A 26,126-nucleotide genomic window follows, 5' to 3' on the forward strand; every position below is an offset into this window, starting at 1 on the left:
TGGGAAGGCAGATATAAATTAGAAAGTTAGAGGCAAAAAGATGCTGAAATTAGAAGGTACATGAAGGAGATGCCAAAACAATCTGAAATGTCAAGTTAGAGACATTTTAATTCAAGATAACAATCTGCAATAATGTTGACTGCATTCTAATGGGTGGTCAGGTTATAAGATCATAGTATTAATTAGTGAACAAAGCTCATGGGGTGTAGAAGTGGGCCACCCTTCACTGGGGCCTACAGATGAGAAAAAGATGTATGAAGAGGTGAATAAACCTGCATAACAGTACCATCGCCAAGTATAACATCCCAGGCATCCAACTGAAAATGGAGTCACCCTTGGGCTCCTAATAAGCACAAATCCTTGCTATGAAGTTTTGGGAGAGAGAGGGTCCTAGTGATTTTCCATAGAAGACCCAATACCCAGCATAAAAGAGATGACCATGGTGAATGTGGTCTAATGATGTGCAAGTTTACATCTGTACAGAAGCATCCTGACGCTCAGCAGCTTTGACATCCATGAAATGATACTTTACAGTTTCACATGTAATATTTCAGTGAAAGAACAGAGGACCAGAACAGGGTACAAATCACAGAAGTATAGACACTGACTGCACTGCAAATCTATTAGTTACTGTCCACATATCCAGACTTGATCATGGCTTTTTCTATTGGGGAGGCTCACATACTTTATAAAGACCACAACAGACATCCTGTTCTTTTTTTTAATCTACCACTATAATTCAATATTTATCATCTGGTATGCTGCATGCGAAGTTATTGATGACAACAGGTTTCTGCCAAGTAGCAGTGACAAATATTGGAAATGTGTTATTTTAGGGAAAAAATTAACTTATTCAGGATGTTTGACTCAAATGAAACACTTCAGTCATCCCTCACGCTAGGAATTCAACAAAGACTATCACCACCATGGAAAGTGATCCTCAGGCTAAGGCCATACCTAGTCATGTGTTGCTGTCACTATAGGCTAAGTACTGGATCCAACACATCAGGTTTTCTCCCTGAAGCCTGAATATGTCAACTTGATTGGAAAACAGTCTCTTTATAGATATGATTAAATTAAAAATATGTCAATATGTCCAGATGTCAGTCTGGAGTTCCAGGTGCCTCACAAAAATTGTCATACCTCTGCCTAGAGGAAGGAGGCAGGGAGATTACAGTGAAAGACTGCTGTGTGAAGACAAAGAGATAGACTAATAAAATCATAAGACACACAAGATACCTGGAGCTACCAGCAGTAGGCAGAGGCCAGAAGCATCTTATTATCACTGGACAGGTGACTTTAGGTCTTGAGCCTGAATCTGTAGCATCCCTTATATTAACCTGTTCCATAGCCAATAGCTCAAAAGTCAATGCGACAAAAATGTAACACTAAAGGTTCAAAGTAGATTAACAACATTTATTTATCATTATCCTTTATTTCATATGAGGTAGGGAGCTAGAGAGAGAGGGTGTATATGTATATGTATATGTGTGTGCGTGTGTATGTGTGTGTGTGGGTATGAGGGGGGGGGGAGAGAGAGAGAGAGAGGGAGAGAGAGAGAGAGAGAGAGAGAAAGAGAGAGAGACTGAGACCGGAGTACTAATCCATACACGTGGTACTGGCAATGGAACTGGTAGTCTCTGGTATGCAAGACCAGTATTTCTCTGGCCTCCTGTTATCTTTTCACATACCTTAATTTCTGTAACCATTTGATTTTTGGTGTATATATAAGTTTATATATTGACGTTTTCCAGGCTTACTTCTTTACTATGCATTTCATATTGCCATTATTGTGTACATGTACTGCCATTGCCCATGAAGATTTACTATAATTTAATGTATATTGTGGCATATTCTGTTATGAGTATCCACTGAATTCTATTACCAGTAACTATATCACAGTACTCAGTTATGATATACGAGTTTATTATCAGTAATGTTTGAATATTATTTTGAGTGCAGTATACCCTTTATCACTAACTCAAACACATAAGCTATAAAACACTATCAATTTTTTGAGTTAGTATAATAATACTGCAAAGTTACATCTTAAAATTCCGTAGTATTTTTCAGTATACAGTAACAACATCAGTCAATAAAAAAATATGGTTTGATTTATAAAACATTTTAAAGTTACTTTCTAGAATATATAATTAAAATCAATCTCCCACGAAGAAAAACAATTTATTCCTTTATAAAGTCAGGTTTTATTTTATAGCCCATTGGGTACATTTTTGTAATTTATACTGTAATTGATTTTTTTCTTTATGGTACACTAGGGAATGTACTTAGGGCATCACATGTGTGCTATAACACCACTGAGCTGTATATCTCCCTGGACCAGTTTTTTTTTTTTTTTATTCTTGTATTTTAGAGAGAATAGAGAGGGAGAAACATTTATGTTGAGGTCCATGTAGAGCCAAGATTCAAACCCAAGGCCTCTCCCATTGTAAGGCATATGCTCTTGGTGATTTATCACTTATCTTCCAGGCTGTAACCACAAATAGGAACCCTCCCCCAGCCGGCCCCTCCCCTGCACCCCTGCCACCCCTACCTCCAAACTGCACTGTAATGTTTCTGGGGCCACTATAAATTTGGATTTCACGTCAGATTTAACAATTATTTTCACTGGGGAAAAAACTGCACAATCCAGAGCAACCAATTTTTATTTTTCTCTTCTTCATTTTATTTTCTTTTAGTGAGAGGAGAGACATAGATTAGAAGACACAGGGAGAAAGATGAGAGCACTGCTCAGCTCTGGTTTATAGTGGTTCTGGGGATTAAACCGGGAACTTCAGAGCCTTGGGAATGCAAGTCTTTTGCATAACCATCATATTTCATCCAGCCTAAAAGAAATTACTTTGTAGAACTATTTGAGTGCAGGAGGACATTAGGGTCACTAGGTACACTTCATAGGTCCGTGGGCTTCCTGTGATGTGCAAGCTTCCCTCCCACACAGACTCGGGTCTTTGCAGGAGGAGACTTGAGGTGCAAGTGATACATTTAAGGGAGTCTAACAGCAATGTTGCAGAAACACCTTTGAGTCCTCTCCTTTTTTTTTTTCCATATAGCCACTTTCAGGGACCTTAAAGACCCCAACGTCATTAAGGCTTGTAACATAGCATTGCTATGGCCAGTTATAAAAAAAATCTCTGCAGAAAGAGTCCTCTCCTTTGAGAACAATGTGCTAAGTGTGCCACACTGACCTCCTGGAGTCTAAAGTAACAGTGTAAAGAGCTGGTTCCACACATTTGATCAGGTCTCAGTCTGGGAGGTTTCCTTGTAGAGTAGAACTCCACCAGCTTAATTGCCGCCCCAAACCTGAATAATATCCTGGTAATGAGGCATGTTTCCACCATCAGCACTGACATGCTGCACAGAGAAGACTCCACACAACTCTAGCTGTTATACCATCAACCACTATGTACAAGTGACCAGCGCTAGAGGTCAAACATCCTCTGTTTGATTTGTGATGCCTTTAGTAGTTGCCAAAAGAGGGTGAGGAATAGCATAATTGCTATGTAAAAAGACTTCCATGCCTGAGGCTCCAAAGTCCCAGGCTCAGTCCTCCCTCCTCCCACAGTAAGCCAGAACTGTGTAGTGTTCTGGTCAGATACTCCTCTTCCTCCTCCTCTTATTAATACTAAGAATTTTAAAAAAGATGAGAGAAGAAAATTGCAAATATTAGTTTACTATGAGCTGGGAAGATAGCATAATGATTATATAAAAGGCTTTCAAGCTCAAGGCTTTTAAGTCCCAGGTTCAAATTCCTAGCAAAAATCAGAGTTGAACAGTATTCTAGCTTCTGTTTTTCTTTCTCGCTCTGTATCTCTCTCATAAAATAAACTAATGAAATGTTTATTTCTAAAGTTGCCAAAAGAGTTTAAGAAGAATTGTCCTGAAACATTTGCAGGTGGCCTACCAACTCCCAAGGACTCTACAATGTGATTCCTTAGTTATTATGCAATAATACCCTGCATTAAGATGGGACAGTAGAAGTCACTGCTACACTTGGCCTGAGACACGGAGACTGAGCAAAAGATTCAAGGATAATGCCAAGTAGAGGTAGGGAGGAGGCACCCACTTTCAGTTAAGAGTGCCATGTGCAGCCCCGTCATTTCCTTCAGCCAGAGGGACTCAACGGACCTGTCTTTGCTCGGCTCCGGGGGGGGGGGATCGCAGCATGAAGGAGGTCAAAAGCGAGCGGGGACGGGAATGGGGGAGTTGGCGAAGGCACCAGGACGGGGACTTGGCGGCCTCAGCAGAGGCCACAGTGGTGGTGAAGCAAGAGCGCCTCAGCCCGGAAACCGCGCCTCCGCTCCAGCGCTGGCCTGACTCCTCCGGGGGCAGCCTGTCCCCGCCGGGCCCCCGCGGTAGCCAAGCCCAAGGAGGGAGCCGGTCCCCAACCAAAAAGAAAAACAAGTCATCAGGGAGAAGAAGCAAGTCTCCTCGAAATAAGAGAAGCCGGAGTCCTCACTACTCAACCATCAAAGTGAAGCAAGAACGTGAGGATCATCCCCGGAGAGGAAGGGAAGACAGGCAGCACCGGGAACCATCAGCACAGGAACATAGGCGAACCAGAACCAGTGACCGAGATAGGCACCGAGGCCATTCTCACCAGAGGAGACCCTCCAATGAGAGGCCTGGAAGCGGGCAGACTCAGGGACGAGAAAGAGACAGTCAGAACCTGCAAGCTCAGGAAGCTGAGCGGGAACTCTATAATGCCAGGCGAAGGGAGCATCGCCAAAAAAATGACGTTGGTGCTGGGGGTCACGAGTTGGCTCCTAGGCCTGCGGGCAACAGTAAAGACAAAGAAATGCCTGTTAAAGAAAAGCCAAGCTTTGAACTTTCTGGAGCACTTCTGGAGGACACCAACACCTTCCAGGGCGTAGTCATTAAATACAGCGAGCCTCCAGAAGCACGGATCCCCAAAAAATGGTGGCGTCTTTACCCTTTTAAAAACGATGAGGTGCTTCCAGTCATGTACATCCATCGACAAAGTGCTTACCTCCTGGATCGACACCGCCACATCGCAGACATTCCAATTGATAATCCTTCTTGTTCAAAGCAGCATGCAGTGTTTCAGTATCGGCTTGTGGAATATACTCGTGCTGATGGAACAGTTGGCCGCAGGGTGAGGCCGTACATCATTGACCTTGGCTCAGGCAATGGCACATTTTTGAACAACAAACGCATTGAACCACAGAGATACTATGAACTGAAGGAAAAGGATGTCCTTAAATTTGGGTTCAGCAGCAGAGAATACGTTCTGCTTCACGAGTCCTCTGACACCTCTGAAGTAGACAGGAAAGATGATGAGGAGGAAGAGGAGGAAGAAGTATCTGACAGCTAGCTAGCTGCCAATCTACAAAACAGCCCAAGTTCTTGAAAGACCTTTTTCTAAGAAGGCATTGGGATTGACTCAAAGATCACCATGGTACTGTCTGTAATGCCTCTTACTGCCTTAAGTCCTTCCTCTGTTGCTGATGAGCTTCTGTTACAGTGTGGAAAAGCTGGTTTCTGTTTCTTAGGACTTTTTTCTGTGGCACATCAACTCCATGCCTGTGGACATTTGTTTTTAAGAACAGTCTCAATACATTGTTTTAGTAGGAGCTTTGTGGTGTTAGTTGGTGCTGCCTAGAAAATTTTAAACCCTTGGTTAGAGGGCAACTGTGACTTGTTCTCTTTGTACAGTTATTTTATTTATATAGTTGGTAAGCTTTGTGGGCCTGGTTTTCCATTTGTTTTGGGTGCAGACCCCTGAACAGAGAATCTTATAGAGCTTTGGTTATCACCAAAACAACCTCCAATATATAACAAAGCTTTGACCTGGTTGAGCTCTTGAGTCATAGAAGTTGATTTTGCACTTCATTTGAGGGGAGGGGAGCGTGTGGGAATTTACAACATGACCTCATTTTTGACTGTTGGATTTAAACTGACACTTTGTGAAGCCTACTTATGCATATGGAAGATTATGGCTATTTCCAATGGGTGCTGAGTTAATGTCACAAAAGTTCAAAATGGGTCATGGATCTGTTCCTGTGAGAGTGCTGATTCTCCATGGAACATGTACATAACAATTTTGATCATCTTAACTGTTCAACTTTACATTTTTATTCCCATGTTCTCTTTCTTTCTTTGAGAAACAGCCATTTCTGTGGCAGGATCCTTGCTTTACGTCAACATGTGTATGCTTATAAAGAAGGTTATGTAGTTTACATGTTTCATCTTTTTAAACAATGTTCAAGAGCGGTTGTATTTACCTTCTCATGGCTGGTAAGCATGGGGATTGCCCGCTTTTCTAATGTTCCGCCAGAGAAATGTGTAAGTAGAAAGGTCATAACTACTTACATATCTACACAATTATGAGCGAAAGAACTATGTGCTGTTTTCACATGAGAATGTTTTGTGATGCAAATGTAATACAACATTAAGGCAAAGGCCTCCCTGCATTTGAAGAGCAGGTTTTCATTTATATGGATTTTTTGGGATAAAAAAAATAAAATTTGTAAATACAAAAAAAAAAAAAAAGAGTGCCACGTGCAGTGTCATTAGAAGACTGGTGCCATATTTAGGATTGTGATGTTTTCCTGGGGAATGAATCTTTAAAATCATAATGCAGGTTGAGGGCAAGATCCTATGGGGGCCCACAAAGGGGTTTATTTTGTTGTTCCTGATAGAGATGATCTGAAACAATGCAGAGAGGGATTTATTTGAGGTCTAGCCCATCCAGTCTGCTTGGGAGTCTCAGGACTCCCCAATTAGGGCAAAAGCTGGTGGAATGGCCTGATTGTGACTAAAGAGTTATCATTAAAGTATGCCAGTGTCTTGCCCTTATTCAGCTTTTGCAGTCCTTGCTTTGCTAAGGTCAGCTTTGGAGTGAGTGAGAGAACTGTAATAGGAACTAGGTGAGGAAGGTATCTAAGTCTAAGTGGACACTGTTTCATTATGAACTTGATACTGACTCACTAAAGACTATTGTGTATTTTTGCTTTTCAGTATATATTTTGCCCTAATATATAGATACATGTGAACATATACTCTATCTTATGAGGCCTAGCCTATATATATGTGTTGTTAAAATTTCGGGGGCTCCAGCAGGCCGGGCTAGCTTCACAGTGGTAAACAGAGACTCGAGGACACACGGCTGGGCTAGGAAGCTGTATATCTTTATTCACGAGTGGGCAAACATGTGCTCTCCTGTCTTTCTCCTCTGGTGGCAGAGAGAGAGACCCTTAAACTAACCACCAAACAGAACTCTCCTGCATCCTTCTCCTCACGCGGCGGCGCCAAGGCCAAGAACTCTGGAACTCTGTAGCGGTTCCCTTGGGGCGGGGACAAGCAGGCTGCGAAACTAGCAGGAGCCAAACCAATTTTTCTGGCAGGGGGAGAGCTAGACCAAACCAATGTAAAGCATACAACAATTCCCCCTTTTCTTTTTAACTAAATGACTACAGTATCAGGGGTGTGGGGTGAACAGAAACCTATATCGTACAGGCATTTTCAAAAAAGAAACTGGCACAAACATGGAGAAACGTAAGCAAGTAACAAGAACCAGTGTGCTGCCAAGGGAAGGCCTGAGGGGGCCATTTTTTGCCTCTGGGCAAAACTTTATCAGCTTAAAAAAAAACATTTCCTGCCTCTGGGGGGCATACTTGTCTCGACGGGCATTTTATAGCACGGGTGCGGGGAACGGCCTAGAGTCCCAAAGGCAGCTGGCTGCAGTCAGTGTTTGAGAAATATAGCAGCACTTTTGCACTTTTGTGCAAAGTGTCTAAGGGTGTACCAGTGAGTCCAATAGGAGTGCCAGTCGAAAGCAGATGTCCATGGAAGAATGCCAGGGGGCGGAGCGTTGTATGAGGAAGGTCTGCTGCCGGAATTCTGCTTTTCTGTAGAGAACTTGACAGCTGCAATTTACTTACTATGAAACAAACCTGTAGCAGGTTAGAAGTTTATCACAATTGATAACTATTACAATTAGAAATCTTTTTTAGAATGATTTTAAGGTTGGTTAAAGTTTAAACAATAGAATGTGAAAAGGTAAGCATGAGAATCAAGGAAAGAAAACCTCAGGCATGAGTATCATTAGCATAGCCATTGTGTAATCTACCATTTCTAATAGGGAAGGTAATTGAGAGTTTTACATATCAACAAGTCAATTTAACCTTTTGTTACACCCATTTAAGATAGAGACACACCCTAGGTGTGCGCAGGTTTTGTTTAGACCAACGTAGTTAAAATATATTGATTGTTAACTAATTTTTACCTCAGACTTTAAATGTAAGTTAATTTTATCTTTATGAGAATTACGTTGAAAACTTTTTTCATTTAACTTTGTCTGGTAAGAATCTAGCCTTAAAGTTACATTCTAAACCTTAAAGTTAATGTTACCAAACTTTAAACACACACATACACATGGTCTTCAATACACAAGAAGAGAAACTTTTGTTAAGAAGACATGTCATTTTAAACACGAATTTAGATCTGTACTGTCTTAGTTGTTGGGGGGAGGTCACCATCAGGAGGTGGCTTCCCACGCAGCTCCACTTCTAGGAATTGTAGGTTGCGATCTCTGGATGAATCTCTGCGTGTTCTAGCTTGCCTGCCTTCAGACCCAAGCTGGAGATCTCGGCCAGGGGACCCAGTTTCGGCAGGGAGCCTGTGGTCTCCAGGTGGTCCGGGATCTGTCCAGACTTCATAGCACGAGGGTGGGCAGGCCAGCCGTGCAGAAGGTGCGGGCTGAGGTGCCCCGGGGTGGTGGCCATGATAGGCTGCCGCGGCCCTACCCCATGGCCCTGCCATGTCTGCTGCCCTGCTCACAGTGGCCGAGCAGCGTGGAGGGAGCCCACGCCCAGTGCCCCATGCCATGTGGCTGAAAGCCGGCTCATGCGGGCTGGCGTTGGGCTCCTGCGGACTGGCGTTGGGCAGAAACCACAGAGTGGTCCAGAGATAAATGTTCCAGAAACAGCGAAACAGTCTCATGAAGAAAGGGCAGAGACCTTTAGAGATCTCTTCACAAGCAGAAGAGAAAGCCATAGTACATAGGTAGCCAAATTGTCTTCACTTATCTGAGAGATGCGCAGGTCAGCTCCACGTGGGCGCCATTTGTTGTTAAAGTTTCGGGGGCTCCAGCAGGCCGGGCTAGCTTCACGGTGGTGAACAGAGACTTGGGGACACACGGCTGGGCTGGGAAGCTGTATATCTTTATTCACGAGCGGGCAAACATGTGCTCTCCTGTCTTTCTCCTCTGGCAGCAGAGAGTGACCCTTAAACTAACCACCAAACAGAACTCTCCTGCATCCTTCTCCTCATGTGGCAGCGCCAAGGCCAAGAACTCTGGAACTCTGTAGGGGTTCCCTTGGGGCGGGGACAAGCAGGCCACGAAACTAGCAGGGGCCAAACCAATTTTTCTGGCGGGGGGAGAGCTAGACCAAACCAATGTAAAGCATACAACATATATGTATATCCAGAGGGTTAAAGAGTTGGAAAGCTAACGGGGAGGGGTTGGTATATGGAGGTCTGGTGGCGGGAATTGTGCGAAGTTGTACCCCGCTTATCCTATGGTTTTGTCAATGTTTCCTTTTTATAACTAAAAGATTAAAAAAGAAAGAAAGAAAGGCTTCCCAGGAGAGGATATCTGAGTTAAAATCCTGGGTGATAATTTGTATCAATATGCAATAGAAACATAAATAAAAACCATTTAAAGGTGAAAAAAATCATAATGCAGTATTTCTCCTTATTTTTGGTACACTCCTTGTCCTGAAGACTACTGTGTTACATATTCAAATAACTACTTTCCTATGATCACTGTTTATAAAATATTAGTTCTTTATTCTTTCATGACCACCTACCTGCATTTTCATACTTATATTTTCAGTACTAAATATAGACTTGGGGCTTTCTCTCCTATTTCAGCCTGGCATCTTCTGCTTTATAATAGGATTATTTAGACCATTTGCCTTTAAGATAATGTTATATTATCAGTTTGTTTGCTGTTGGTTTCGCCTGAATTTTTTAGGTCTGTTGAACACATTTTTTCATTTCAGGGAGTCAAATACTAGTTTCCATTATCCTTTTTTATTTCTCAGTTGGTTATAAGGAATACAGTGTGTATTTTTAATTTATCAGTGTTAATTTTTATTCAAGTATATAGTATTTCAAACTTCACATCTGTCATAGATGCCACTGTCCTTATATTTCACTTCAAAAATAAAAACAAAACTTCAAAATCAGCTATTTATTTATTATTTCTTAGAAGAGCACTATTCAGTTGTTTTTGATGGTGCTGAGGATTGAATTTGGGACCTCCTAATCTCAGATAAGAAAGCTTGTTGTAGGGGCCTGGTGATAGCGCAGCAAGTTAAGCATACATGGCGCAAAGGACAAGGACCAGCATAAGGATCCTGGTTTGAGCACCCAGCTCCCCATCTGCAGGGGGGTCGCTTCATGAGCAGTGAAGCATGTCTGCAGGTGTCTGTCTTTCTCTCCCTCTCTCTGTCTTCCCGTCTTCTCTTGATTTCTCTCTGTCCTATCCAACAATGCAGCAATAACAATAATTGTAACAACAACAATGATAAACAACAAGGGCAACAAAAGGGAAACAATGGCCTCCACTTCAGGAGCGGTGGATTCATAGTGTAGGTACTGCCCCAGCAATAACCCTGGAGGCCGAAAAGAAGAAAAAAGAAATAAAGAAAGAAAAGAAGAAAGTTTGTTGCATAAACTATTGTGTGGAGGCCTGACAGTAGTGCACTCTGTTGAATAGACACATAAGGTTCAAATCCTTGGTTCCTATGGGGGGAGGTGGAAGGGTGGAAAGAAAAAATTGTCCACTTAGAGTGCCGGATTTGTCATTCAGGCAGAGAGCTCCAGAGCTCTAGTGATCACTCTAGTGGCAATGAACAACAACAACAAAAACAAAAAGCCCTACTGTGTGATCTTTCCAGCTCTACAATTCAGTTTATTGATCACCTATCCTTGATGCATCTTTTACTTCTTCTATAAAAATATCAAACCTACTTCATTGTGCTGTTATTCTGTCTTCTCCATTATCATTTAGCCACAAAAGAAATGGAGAGGAGAAAAACAAATATTTCCTATTCATGCTCACATATTTATCATTTATGGTTCTTACACCTTTCTTTATATCCCACCATCCATCTGGAGTCTTGTTCTTTCAGTATGAAGAGCATTTTAAAAATATTTTTTTATAATGCAGGTCTGTTGGTAACTTTTTTCTCAAAAGATTTAATTTATTTTAAAATATTTATATCTACTTATTTCAAAAGAACTTTTTCCACTGGATCTAGAACTCTGAATAAACATTTATATTATTGTTGTCATGTAAGTAACAGATCTTTTAAAAATGTGGCAGCTGTCTAAATTTTCTCTTCCTCTGGAGTTTTCAACAGCTTGACTGGGATTTGCCTACATATAGTTTTCTTTGTATTCATTCAGCTTGGCATTCATATCCATTCTCTTTCAGGGACTCCAAATATAGATTTGTTACTTCACTTCATGTGTCCCAAGCCACTGATGATCACCTGTTGTTTAGTCTTTTCTGTATACTGGCAGATATGGATTGGTATGTCTTCAAGTTCACTGACCAGTACTTCTGATATCTTTAATCTGCATAAGGTTTATCTAGTGTTTTTAAAATTATTGTCATTTCAGTTCTATAATTATCATCTGTTTCTTTTTGAAGTCTCAATTCATTTTCTGAGAGATCCATCTGTTCAATGATTAAGAATATTTTTCAGAACTGCCAGAGATGGGGCCATAGAGAAATGGTTGAAAGTAAAACGTACACTCCTAAAAAAACACTATAAAGGATAGTAAACCACAGAGAAGGTATCAGTGGTGCACAATCAGATTTATATGGAAGATACATGTATCCTGCTGGAGGTGGGAGAAAGTCCTACAGTGGTTGGGGAAGGGAGAGTGAGTGGATTTATTATCATCTATATCATGTGCTGGCAGCACAGCTGTGTGGAAAAAGAAGTGAAAGTTCTTCAGTCTCAACTTCAGGTGAGCCTTCCAGGGGGTCATAGTGCTAAACTGGCACACTTATTTATTTCTGGAGTAGAACGGGTAGTCATCTGAGAAGCTATAAATGAGTCCAGTAGAGTCACTATGAACAAGCCTCCCTCTACCCCCAGTGGAAATCACTTGGGTGAGAGAAGTCACAGAAAGTGTTTTCTTACCAGTACAGGTAGGTAAGACTGAGACATGGTACTGTTGAGGTTGTGAAGAAGAAAACTGCTGCACTGGATGCACTGAGAGAAGTTTGGAGAAGCCAAAGTGCAGCCTGTACTCTTTCTACTTCTCCTTAGGGAATGCCATGAGCCATCGATGTTTATCTTTTACCCACAGCCCTTCACCTTTCTGCCTCATCTTTAAAATAAGAAAATAATAATAATTAAAAAACTTTTTTTTATTGGCACGAGGGTTATTGCTAAGGCTTGGTGCTGGTACTATGAATCCACCGCTCCCAGCACTATTTTTCATTTCTTTTCTTCTTCTTTTGTTTTCTCTTCTAATTGTGTTTTGTTTTAGATAGGACAGAGAGAAATTGAGAGAGGCCAGGGAGATTGGGAGAGGGAAAGACAGACATCTGCAGACCTGCTTCACTACTCATGGAAAGGCCTGTTTCATCTTTTAAACAAAGGGAAATTTCATCATTATAGCCAAAGCTCTACCTGCATGTGAACAATAGAAGCTAACCTAGATGTGCAAATAGAGAAAAGTCACAGGCAACATATGTAAAAACACAGAATTCCTTAAAGACAATGAATACATAGCAGAAATCTAAAAGGAAGAACAGGACATGCCAGAGAAATGATTTAGAAGACTCATTAGAAGAACGTTTAACAAAATTAGAAATTCAGGGGCCCGGTGGTGGTGCACCTGGTTGAGTGTACACATTACAATGTGCAAAGACCTGAGTTCAAGCCCCCAGTCCACACCTGTGGGGGGGGGGACTTCATATGTGGTGAAAAAGCACTGCAGGTGCCCATCTCTCTCCCTCTTAATCTCTGCTTTCCCTCTCAATTTTTCTGTGTCTCTATCCAAAATAAATAAATAAATAAAATATTTAATATATATATATATATATATATTAGGAGTTCTTAAATGAACACAGTAAAACAGGTTCAGGAAATATAGGAACAAGATTATTTACTCAAGAAAATGAAGATTGAAAGAAATATAAAAAGAGATAGTAAAGAGCAGATTGAATTAAATTCATACTATGTGGGAAATCTTAGAAGAGGAGACTATTAAGTTTCAAGGATAAAATGATTGCACTCTATCAAAAAAGAAAAAGAGGAAAACAAGGTTTAGAAAAATCAAAGCCACTCTCCAAGAATATCAAACTCTATCAGAAAAGTAAATACAAGGAGAATAGAAATTCCAGAAGGCTAAGAGAGAGAAAAGAAAGCAAAAACTATATCTAGTGTTTGTTTTCATGGAATTAAGTAACAAGCTACTGAGATGGACAGAGTTTGGCATCATTATAAAAGCTCTGAATTTTGTATATTTTTACCTAACAACAGAGCTAGAAATTATATCATTATTCATTAAGGATCAGTCGAAGGGGATTAATTGGTTTCAGTGATAAAGAACAAAGACGGAAAGTACAAACCAAAAGTTTACATAGTTCCTAAGACGACATTTCTTTACCACATGCTCTAATATCTCAGTGTGTTTTTAAAAATAAATCCAATAATATGAATTCAATGACTTTAACTTTTTTGTTTATTTATTTATTATTGGATAGAGACAGAGAGAAATTGAGAAGGAAGGGGTAGATAGGCAGGGAGATCGAGAGACACCTGCAGCCCTTCTTCACCACTTGTGAAGCTTTCCCCCTGCAGGTAGGAACCAGGGCTTGAACCTGGGTCCTTGAGCACTGTAATGTGTGGGCTTAACCAGGTGTACCACTGCCTGCCCCCCTTCAATGAATTTTTACATTATAATAAATGAAGATAATTAACCCCAAAGAAATATTAAGAATAAAACAATATCCAGCAGCAAATACTTACCACTTCATGTTCAAATAAAACAGTTTCTTTTGTTCTTTTTTTAAGGGTGTTCTTATTTATTTATTTATTTACTTTCCCTTTGGTTGCCCTTGTTGTTTTATTGTTGTTGTAGTTATTATTGTTATTGTCGTTGTTGGATAAGTCAGTGAGAAATGGAGAGAGGAAGGGAAGACAGAGAGGGGGAGAGAAAGACAGACACCTGCAGACCTGCTTCACTGCCTGTGAAGCCACTCTCCTGGGGAGCCAGGAGATCTAACCGGGATCTTTATGCTAGTCCTTGAGCTTGGTGCCACCTGCGCTTAACCTGCTGCGCTACTGCCCGACTCCCATAAAACAGTTTCTTTCCAGGATAGACAACCTTGATGTGTTACAAGTTTCTAATTTCTTTTTTTTTTTTTTTTATATTTATTTTATTTATTTATTCCCTTTTGTTGCCCTTGTTGTTTTATTGTTGTAGTTATTATTGTCGTTGTCGTTGTTGGATAGGACAGAGAGAAATGGAGAGAGGAGGGGAAGACAGAGAGGAGGAGAGAAAGATAGACACCTGCAGACCTGCTTCTCCGCCTGTGAAGCGACTCCCCTGCAGGTGGGGAGCCGGGGTTCGAACCGGGATCCTTATGCCGGTCCTTGTGCTTTGCGCCACCTGCGCTTAACCCGCTGCGCTACAGCCCGACTCCCAAGTTTCTAATTTCTACCTTTATAAATTCTGCTGAGGGTAGGAGACCAATTTCTTTTAAAGATTTTCTCAAGAGCACTATAATTATGCCATTTTTAATAAAATGGTATTTATTTAATTAGTATGACTGATAGAGAATGAGACAGGAGGTAGACAGAAGAGCAGGGTGCACCACCTACTGTGCCTTTCCTTTCAGTGTTGTCCCTGTCCCAGTCCTTGTACCCATCATCCTCTTCCCCACAGACATGTTATATTTTAATAGTTCTCACACTGTCTAGATGGCTTTGAGAGCTGATACGCCCCTCAGTCACACTCTCCATCCCTCTATCTGTCTGTACTCTGCTGGGATACAGAAGCTTAACATCTAAAGCCCCATCTTTCTTCTATAATTAACTAAAATTCCATTTTATTGAACCTCCAATATGTATATTTAGGTCTATTTCTAAACTCTTCTATTGTTTATGTTTTTCTCTAGCACCAAATAGTTTTAATTATTGTAACTTTATTACAGATTTTAGTATGTTGGGAGACAAAGACACCTTTTTTTTCCCTCTTGAGAATTTTGGGTATTCTCATTCAGTTTTACAGGTGAATGTTATTTATTTTTATTTTTTATTTTTTATTTTCTTTATTTATTCCCTTTTGTTGTCCTTGTTGTTTTATTATTGTAGTTATTATTGATGTCGTTGTTGTTGGATAGGACAGAGAGAAATGGAGAGAGGAGGGGAAGACAGAGAGGGGGAGAGAAAGACAGACACCTGCAGACCTGCTTCACAGCCTGTGAAGGGATCTGCCTGCAGGTGGGGAGCCGGGGGCTTGAACCGGGATCCTGACACCGGTCCTTGAGCTTAGTGCCACCTGCGCTTAACCCACTGCGCTACAGCCCGACTCCCAGGTGAATGTTATTAATACATTTACTGAACACTCCCTCATGCCTTTGTAATCCTCTTGGCATTGAATTTATAAATTAGTGTAGGTAAAATTGTCATCATCACAAGGATGTCTTCATGTGGCTTCAAGATGCTTACTGTGGTACTCACATTGGACTTGTTGAAGGGCTACCCTTCAGACCTAATATGTCTTGGATAGGGAGTGCAAGGTTTTTCAGACTAAAGAAGTCAGTAGTATATTGTCTAAACTAGACATATTTTGTAGGATATACTCTTCCCCCACTAATATTATTTAGCATCTGGAGAGAATGACCAAATAGAAAGCAATTAACAATGGTGACAATAACAAGATAACTACAATAGTTGAAATAACTAGAAAATGTTCTGGAAATAATTTCGTTCCACTTCAGAAATAAAGAAAGGGGAAACTCTGCAGGTGACAGAGAATTTCCACCAAATATACCCTCCTCTGAACTTGGCTGGTGGCCTTCAAGTAGCCAAGTTCACAGTTCATGGACAGACTGCTGTCCATGACTATCTATCTATGATGCAGTGACAGAAGGAATGACAGTGCCATTGTACTTTCTCCTCTCTGACAGAGTTATCTAGACATGTGAATTTACTCCTCTACCATATTCCCCAAAATATACATTCTGTAAAATAATCCTTGCCTTACTTAAATACTAGCCTTATATCACAAAATTGTGAAATTGTTTAGAACAAAATTATCTCTGATGGGATGGGACAAGGTCTTTTGGTGTTGGGAATGGTGTTTATGTAAATAAAATATATAATAGATACTTCTCTTTTTATGGAAAACTAGTTGCAGTTCACCTACACATGTACAAATTAGAAAGAAAAAGAGGGAGCAGGAGGATTGGGAGGGAGAAGAGATGGAGGGGGAGGAGAAGAAGAATCCAACAGATTTTCTAGGTAGAAATTGGCTTCTTTTCCCTATAAGAAAGACCAAAAATTGTATATGAAGTGAACAGTTATACTGTATTTTGGATCTAGATTCAGACACTATATTAAAATTTTAAACATGAACTGTTAGAAATAATAAACACAAAAAATTATTTTCTCAGGATTCAGAAAATGAATGAAAAAAAAAAAAGAACAACATGGTTGGAAAGCAAACTCAGAGTTTCCCAGCATCATTCTTCAAAGATTTTTCTTTAAACTAAGAATTTTTATAATTAAATAATTAAATTTTGCTGTCAGTGTCTAATTTAGGATAAGTACATAATGTCTCTGATGATGGATTATTTTGACTGCAATATTACAGTCCCTTTAAACATGATTCATATTCATTGCCGTCGTCTTTCTTATTTAAAAAAAAACTGTAATCACCTTGACATATGGCAGCTTCATGCTCATTTTGTGGGAAGTAGTTGGTGTCTCTATATTGTAATTTTTCCTTCACTTTCATTAATAATTTTAATGTGGTAATTTTCACAACTTATTCTCCTCACAAGTTTTGCCTTCTTTTTTTACTTATCTTTTTTACATTTTTATTAGGGGGAGATTTATAATACAGCTGTTGACACATGGATGTAATTTTTTCATCTCCCCATGACAGGTATCTGCAAAACATTGTTACCTCTCAACTTCAGTTTTTTTCTACCATCATGCACTAGGACCTCAAAATTCCCAAACCCCTCCTCCACCATCCTCTTCTAGAATCCTTTGCTTTGGTGTGGTACACCACACCTAGTTCAGGTTTCACTCAGCATTTTCCCTTTCTGTTCTTGTTTTTTTATGTGACAGTTCTGGCCCTCACTTATTTCTCACACTCTTCCCATTCTATTGTTATCTTCAAATGCACACAAGGCAGTATCACAAGGTGGAACTTTGTTTGACTCTGAATAAAACCCCTTAAGATGCAGGGAATACTCATGTCCAGGTGAGAAGGGTTAAGTAAGAGGATTAGGTGATTAGAACACATGGGCCTAGGGCACAACTCAGACTGTATAGACACTGTAAGATGCATTGTGTGGTCCGGGAGGTGGTGCAGTTGTAAAGCTTTGGACTCTCAAGCATGAGTTCCCGAATTCGATCCCCTGCAGCACATGTGCCAGAGTGATATGTGGTTCTTTCTCTCTCTTGCTATCTTTCTCATAAATAAATAAAATCTTTTAAAAAAGATGCACTGTGTACATCGCTTGGTCATATCTATGGGACTCAAGCTTCTAAGAAAGAACTGATTGCAGTGGTCTGAGGAGTGGTGCAGTGGATAAAGCATTGGACTCTCAAGCGTGAGGTTCTGAGTTCAATCCCTGGTAGCACATGTGCCAGTCAGAATGATGTCTAGTTCTTTCTCTCTCTTCTATCTTCGTGAATAAATCAAATCTTTTTTTTCTTTTATAAAGAAAGCACATATAAGAGATTATTCTATCCATTGTGACTGATCAAGGGGTTCTAAATGAAGACAAGAAGATAACCACAGTAGGGCCAGATTGACTGTCCATATGAAGATCAATCAATCAATCAGTTTTATAGCCAAGGAAATGCAAAAGTAATAAACAACAGTGCTAGAACTGATTCTACAGATGATGATCAATGCATAAACTTTGTGTTCCTGGTAACATCAGCTCCAGGATGAGCTCACTGTGTCCATTACTGACAAATATCCTCAAGAACATACTTCTGATGGGAGGCCAGCTGAGGGTCAAGTGGCCTGGAGATACCTACCTCCAACTTTGTAAAGAACAGATAACTGCAGCCTTGCTCAGTGTTCACACCTTCAAATGAGACACTGTAGGAAAGTTGTAAATGAAAGTTTTCCAGTCATTGATAACATACCTCCTGAAACTTTCTCAAAGAGCAACTCCTTGCCTCATTCATAGAAAATGACTGACCAACATGACTACTGCTTCTGAAGTAGTCATGAACTCAGTTACACATTTATGTGTCAGGTATTGGTTAGAAAAAAAAAAATATTCAATATAGAGAAATTTTTAGCAGAAAAATTATTTTCAGCCTCTTTTCACATCAAAATAAACATGGATCAAAACAGGCTTAAATGAAGGACCCTGTAGTAAAGAATTCTAATTTTCTAAATTAAATAATTAATAATTATTTTTATAGAGTTTAAAAATATATATCTTCTCACAGGGGTGAGGTGCCTATTTAATTAATATGAGAGGGGAAAAATGGATTGAATGTCTCAAATATTTTGATGCACATACCACAGCTCTGAGTATATAGGCCTTCACTTTAAGCATGTAAGATTTCAAATGGGCAATCAGATTGAATTTTAACGTGGGCTCAAATTGCTAATACATGTCTAATAATGATGTGCTCTGAAATATTAAATCACCTATAAGCTTAGACCAGGGATAACAGAAGCAACTACTGGTGTCACTTTATAAGATACAGCTAAATGTAAACAACATTAAAGGACATAATTATGGTGAGGTCTTGTATGATACAGCAAATGCTAACAATGGGATTTTCAAAGTTAAGCCAACAGTCAAATAGTTTGGTTATAGCTCTAACTATCTATTATCTTCTTAAACCCTTAGAAAGCAGGAGCATTCGCTATTCTTTACAAAACCCGTATTTCTCCCAGTCCTGGAACCTATGGGATGGGGCTCACTTTCCTGCATGCTTCTCCCAATTCATACAAACTGAAACTACATCTGTTGATCCCAATCTATTCAATGAAACCAGTACCACCTCGGCATGTTTCACTTTGGATTGTGTCCAGAGATGTCAGGTGTGGAATGTCAACTCTCCAGCTTCATTACTCTGGTGAGACCTTTCCTAGCTCATAGGAATCCTTAATTCCACTTCGATGGTGCACTTCCTAACAAAGCTTCAAAAAGATATAGAGCAGGGCCCGTGAGACAGGACATAAGTATACATGTATCCATAAGTTAGGGGAAAATATACACCTAAAAGTGATAGCGTACAACAGTTTGCAGTGAGTCAATAAATGCAACAAACAAGTAGAAAGACCTAAAAAAGACATCTTAAAGTACCTAATGAAACAGTTTCTACTTGGACTTAGACACCCTCCTCATCTACTTCATATTCCACTTCTCTCAATCACTCCAAAGCTAAACTTGTCAGACAAAGTAAGGATTGCAAAAGCTAGATAAGGATAAGAGACTGGCATACTTTAAAAATGACTCTTTGGTCACAAACCGGGCCACCCCATCATCTGGGACCCTTGACAGGGAGTCCTGGAATTCCCACAGACGTGATGGGCCTAGACCTCTTAACAGATCCCTCTCACCATTATCACTGCTCATCTCCATCAGGAAAAACATAATGGACTCTTTTGTGGGCCCCTATAGGGCCCTCCATATAGATCAACAATGGTAGAGACTGCTCCATTCTCCAAAGGGAGACTGGACAACATACTCTACCACTAGAGGAAGACAGGTCCTGAAATTAGTACAGCCTACAATGTTCCTAGCTGTGACTACAGAATGTGATCTCAGACCTACAGGAATGCAAAGGCTACATAGGCTCCTGTGCTGAGTATGGAACTCAAATCAAATCAGTGGAGTTTACAGTTAATGAGATTTATATACTTTCTTCATATTTAGGAGCTACTCTATTCCCTGATGCAGCTTTTGTCCTATTTCCAACTATGACATCATCTCCCCAGACCATACCTTGGGTCCATCTGCATGTTAGCTGTCAGACTCAGGCAAAAACTAGTTGGGTCATGGGCCCCTTGGAATATATCTAAAGTAAACCTACTAGATTTTTCCAAAAAAGAGACCCCAAATCTTCATCTACAATAGTCTTGCCTTTAGGTTCATGATTAGTCAACAATTTGTTCTGTTTTGTATCTTAACTCTTTTTTACCCATCATGTTCCAGATGATACCATGAATTCCCTGGGCAGAGAACCTCAACAATGTGTCCCAGAATCCCACCTCCCCAGATCCCTGCCCCACTAAGTGAAAGAGAGACAGGCTGGGAGTATGGATTGACCTGCCAACCAACACCCATATTCAGTGGAGAAGCAATTACAGAAGCCAGACCTTTCACCTTCAGCATCCATAATGATCCTGGGTCCATAAGAGCTTTCAAGGGTTGGGAGGCGGGGGTGGAATAGGGAGTTCTGGTAGTGGGAACTGTATGAAATTATACCCTTCTTATCCTATAGTCTTGTCAATATCTCCATTTTATAAATACAAAATTTAATATATATATATATATTTAGAAACAGTATATTTAAGTCTAAAATTTCACATTACATTTTCCTTGAAAGTTTTTAGTCATCTGTGAATAGTTGCTATTTGAAAAAATGAATCTGAAGATCTTTGAAATGAAGCCAACCACATTTTTATTTATTTCAATAGACAGAGAGAAATTGCGAGGACTAGAAGGATAGAGACAGGGAAAGAGACAAAGAGACACCTGCAGTTCTGCTTTACCACTTGTGAAGTTTTCCCCCTGCAGGTGGATACCATGGGCTGGAACCTGGGTCCTTGCACACTGTAATGTGTGCCCTTAACCAGGAGTTCGTGGCCCCCCAACTACTTTTTTTTTTTTGAATAGAGAGCTTCTCCTACCAAAATGCTCCTTCCTCTATTTGAACTTGAGGTTATCATGAAACTGAAACAAGGGCTCACAGATGTAACTATCACACTTTAATAAAACACTTTAATGGAATCAGCATAACAAAAAGAACATGCCATCTGTAAAAAAACATGTCATCTCGGAGGGCAGGTGGTAGTGCACCTGGTTAAGTGCACACATTACAGTGTTCAAAGAGCCAGGTTCAGGCTCCTGGACCCCATCTGTAGGGTTGGGGGTGTGGGGGAGAAGCTTCAAGAGTATGAAGCAAGGCTGCAAGTGTATCTCTGTCTCTCTCCCTTTCTCTTTCACCCTCCCCTTTCTATTTCTCTCTGTCTCTACCCAATGATAAATAAAAAAAAAAAATAACTGTCTTTCATTCTTTCTCTCACCAGAGTACTGTACAACTCTGGCTACTGGTAGTACTGGAGCTTGACCCTGGGACTTATAGACCCAGGCATGAATGTATTTTGAATATCTCATAAAAAACTTTAAGAATAATTCTTATTAGAGGATTGATAACAGTGCAGTTTTTGACATGGGGGTACAATCTCTTATATCCTTATGAGAATTCTCTGCAAAACACTTTCATCCCCAGTCAAGCACAGCTGTAACCACCACACATGCTGATATTGGAGTGTTCTCAGTGACGTGCCTATTCCTTCAGAGGCAAAGCTAAATAAAACACTGCTTCCTCTATGGTTCTTCTACTAGAACTCCCAAGTAATATGGATTTGGAACAAATCTAATGGTGGATGGACACAAACACAGTCATCCCATTTGATTCTGAATACATTCAACTTGGCTTGGATGAGTGTCAAAGTCACTGTCAGACATGAAGCCCAAGGTTCAAGGACTGCAAGACAGGTATGATAAAGTCAGTTTCCAAAGGTTTTACTCCCGTAGACTGGGGCATTTTTTTTTTTTTCTCGGTTTTATTTTTTTTTTTTATTTTTTTTTTATTTAAATTTTTAATTTAAGAAAGGATTAGTGAACAAAGGCATAAGGTAGGAGGGGTACAACTCCACACAATTCCCACCACCCAATCCCCATAACCCACCCTCTCCCATGATAGCCTTCCCATTCTCTAGCCCTCTGGGAGCATGGACCCAGGGTCGTTGAGGGTTGCAGAAGGTAGAAGGTCTGGCTTCTGTAATTGCTTCCCTGCTGAACATGGGTGTTGACTGGTCGGTCCATACTCAGACTGGGGCATTTTTCTCAAAACACATGTGGTCAGTTCCACTTGGAAGAAATCATCATCCATCTTGGAAGGAAGGATTCATTTAACTAGAGAGCATATGCTTTGGATTTAATGCATCTAAATCTGTTAATTTACAATGAATCTTTGAAATTTATAGACTCAAGAAAATTTTGGATGGTGTATTTACAGAACGTTTTTTCTTAGAAGAAATCTGTGTACCTTTAAATTGTCTTAGCTCCAATGTCTAAACACAACTGCTATAAAAGCAACATTTCATAATAGAGAAATTAATATAGGAAGGTAATGCAATGAACCATAAGAAATCTAATATAGATATAGAATTTGCACATTTGTCTTTGATGATCTTCCCTCTGCTGGATACAGGACCCTTTTGCTACTTTTTTTTTTTAATTTAAATTAGGGCAGGGTAGGGGGAGAAAGGGAGGTTAGTAGATTACAGACACATGAAGCTTGAAGGATTCATGTTAAGTGAGATAAGCCAAAATGGGAAGGATGAACACCAAATGACCTCACTCATAGGTGGAACTGAAGAAACAATGACAGAAAGGCAAAACACAAATTGAAATTTGGACTAGGTTTGGTGTATTGTACCAGTTTCTACTTTACATGTCACTCAATGTGATGGATCATCTGAACTGATTCAGACTTTCAATTAAATAATTATATAAGAGCGTTTTAACACACAGTTAGTACAGAAGTAATGTACTGTCATAAGTAGACAGAAACACACACACACACACACACACATTTACTTTTTTCGTAATGAAAAAGAGTGTTTAACTCAAATGCAAACCCCGGCTCTAAACTTTTCAGTGTCTCCAACGGATTTTCTACTAACTTTTGTAACATTTTGTTGACCTTAAATGCAATCCTTTAAATCTCAATTTCCTCATCTAAAAAAAAATTAAATGGGATTTAATTTTACCCTATGGGATTGTGGAAGGGTTTACATGTGATTCTATGACATAGAACCCAGAACATTCAAGATAACCAATATAAATGCAAGAAAAAATATGTAATAGAGTTTAGCATTCACCCTACTATTCATTTACACTTAATTTTCCAAGAAACTTGTTCTCATAACTTAGGTCTTAATTGAGTTTTGGTCTAAGATGAGTTCCTCTCTACAAAATGACAAAGACGTTTTGGGGGGGATACATTCACAATTAAAAATGGTTTCATTAATTGTTATGAAGCATAAAGGAAAGATAGGATTTTATTGTTATATAGCAAGATATAAAGAAGCTATTTAAAAGACTATCTCCAAAATGCTCAAAGTACTTGCCTTAATATTCAAGTTTCTACTCATACTGCTTCTCAGAGAGGCAGAATTATCATAATTGACTCCTGAGACTAGAAGTGACTTTTAATTAATTAATTAGTTACTTTATTTATTTAGTTTTAGAAAAAACAGAAAATGTCCAATGGAGAAACATCTAACAAATTACTTTGGTAGGTCTCTTACAAGTATTTGACTTTGACTTTCTATCTTAAACAGCAAAACTCCATCTCTGAGGCCACATGAAATAAAAAGAAGGTGATAAAGAGGGAGTCTAGTCTCTGGTGAGACTTCTACCTCAACTGCTCTGTAAAACAGGACCCTTACACTAGAGTTATACTGGCTATAGGTTAAGACTGAGAGGGTCTTCTACTCCTCTATACCCTATTTATTTATTTATTTATTTCCTTTTGTTGCCCTTGTATTATTGTTGTAGTTATTATTATTGTTGTTAATTGATGTAGTCATTTTTGGATAGGACAGAGAGAAATGGAGAGAGGAGGGGAGGATAGAGAGGGGGAGAGAAAGATAGACACCTACAGACCTGCTTCACTGCCTGTGAAGTGACCCCCCTGCAGGTGGGGAGCTGGGGGCTCAAACCAGGATCCTTACGCCGGTCCTTGCGCTTTGTGCCACCAGTGCTTAACCTGCTGTACTACCGTCCTACTCCCTTTACCCTCTTTTTTTTCTCTCCTTCCCAAGTTTTTCTTTTTCTTTTTCTTTTTCTTTTTCTTTTTTTCCATCCACGAGACAAAGAGCTATTCCTCTCACTATACCTTGGTCCACTACCTAGAGCTGCAGCTTAGGAAAAGAAAGTACACATACACTGATGAGCCAATGGATACAAGTTAGACACATGCTCATCACTGGCAGTGTAAGTCACAAATGGCCCTAGTGCACATACATTCAGTCTTCCCTGAGCCAATCACTTGACTGAGAAAATAAATTTTAAAACAGGAAATAATGGAGATTTTGCTAACATCTCACTGAACCTTCTGGGAGTAACAACTTATAAACAGTGTTCCACAGGGATGTAGGCACTTTGATTTTGGACTGTACTTACGGATTTTTCTAAAAAGAATCTAAGAGAATTTTAAATTGTGCTGTGCCTTGGTTCTAGGAAAGGCTCCAAAGAGGAGACACCATTTACAGAAGCCAGAATAAGGTGTTCATACTAACTGAAGCCTACTTTGATAAGTCTTAGCTCATCTTTGAAAAAAAAAAAAGGAAATACGATTCAGACATTTCAGAGAGAGATGGGAGTAGATACTCCATTCCCTGGTTGATTGTCAGGCTTTTCATCCTCCTGATGAAGTGGAAGGGTGATTTCCACAAATTCAACCAATCTGTTGTGGGTATCAGAAAACTTCCCACAAACTTCATGTTCTCCACACAGTGATGGAGTTATCACTTAGACAAGAGGTGTAGGGGAGAATGTTATCAGGTATTTCCCTGATGGATGCAGAGTAGGAGTTTCTTCCTGGGACTCAGCTTTCATCCAGGGACCCCAGGTCATAGTGGGATCTCTAAAGAAACCACAAAGCTCTCAAGAGAAAGCAAGTGCTACAATTCCACTGCTACCTCACGGAGAGACTTGCAGAGATGATTGCAGAGCCTGCAGGTGACACTGTGCTGCTCCTGGTCCCATGATAGATGATCATAATATGGTTGGCATAATATGCTTGGCTTGGGCTTCGGTGATGAACTTGGTCTTTGCATTTGCTTCTCACATGTTCAACTGATGATAGTAATTTTTTTAATGTCAGAAAAGAGGTGTCTTCCATGCTAGGAAGAGCTTGAAAAATACCCTTGTTTCCTAATTTGATTTCTGTAGACTGATGAAATTTAGAATACATATTCCACCCCCCCCATTTTTTTTGGTGAGATCTGGTTCTTAAGTATGAGTGAATTAATTTCTCTGGGTCACATTTTTTTTCATTTATATAGTCACACAGAAAGAATCAGAAATAAAGGACAAAATACAACATCAGAATTTCTTTATTACCATAATACCTCCCAGGTAGTGTTGGGGTTACCATTGAGTTACCTCTCTGACCCTAGATAAGTATTCTTAAGAAAGCTTTACTGCATTCCCAGTTGTAATTTTCTTTGAAAACACCACGTGGCCTGATTACTGACATGAAATATATTGTTATGTTAATATGCAGAATCAAAGGGGGAACTGGTCCTTGAAATATACTCAGTGACTACTTGCATTACCCTCAGAATGGACAGGAGGATTCGAGGAAAATGCCTAGTCAAACCTCAGCTTGCTCTACAAGGGAAGGTCTTGCGAAGCAAACTATTAGACAAGGATCGCCAAGGTTAGTGCAGAAAAGTGAGCCTTAAGGAAGTATTTTAAGAAAATATAAACATGGCAGCAAGGAAAATAGATGGTGGAACATCAGACTTGCATGTCTGCGGTTCCAGGTTTGATCTCCAGTGCTGAATGGGTTAGAGTAGTACTCTGGCTTCTCTTT

General features: G+C 39.9%; 2 protein-coding genes across 12 annotated transcripts in view; one reads left to right on the forward strand and one right to left on the reverse strand.

The window, feature by feature from the left end:
• The window catches only part of SNTG2 (syntrophin gamma 2), a 365,214-nt gene that overhangs the window by 134,931 nt on the left and 204,157 nt on the right, over positions 1 to 26,126 (reverse strand). The window lies entirely within an intron of this gene.
• Positions 4,184 to 6,213, forward strand: LOC103109815 (smad nuclear-interacting protein 1-like). Its single transcript, XM_060187069.1, has one exon. The coding sequence runs from the start codon at positions 4,184 to 4,186 to the stop codon at positions 5,351 to 5,353; it is 1,170 nt and encodes a 389-aa protein (XP_060043052.1). The 3' UTR covers positions 5,354 to 6,213.

Source organism: Erinaceus europaeus, chromosome 3 (genome assembly GCF_950295315.1).
Source record: "Erinaceus europaeus chromosome 3, mEriEur2.1, whole genome shotgun sequence".
Classification (NCBI taxonomy): domain Eukaryota; kingdom Metazoa; phylum Chordata; class Mammalia; order Eulipotyphla; family Erinaceidae; genus Erinaceus; species Erinaceus europaeus.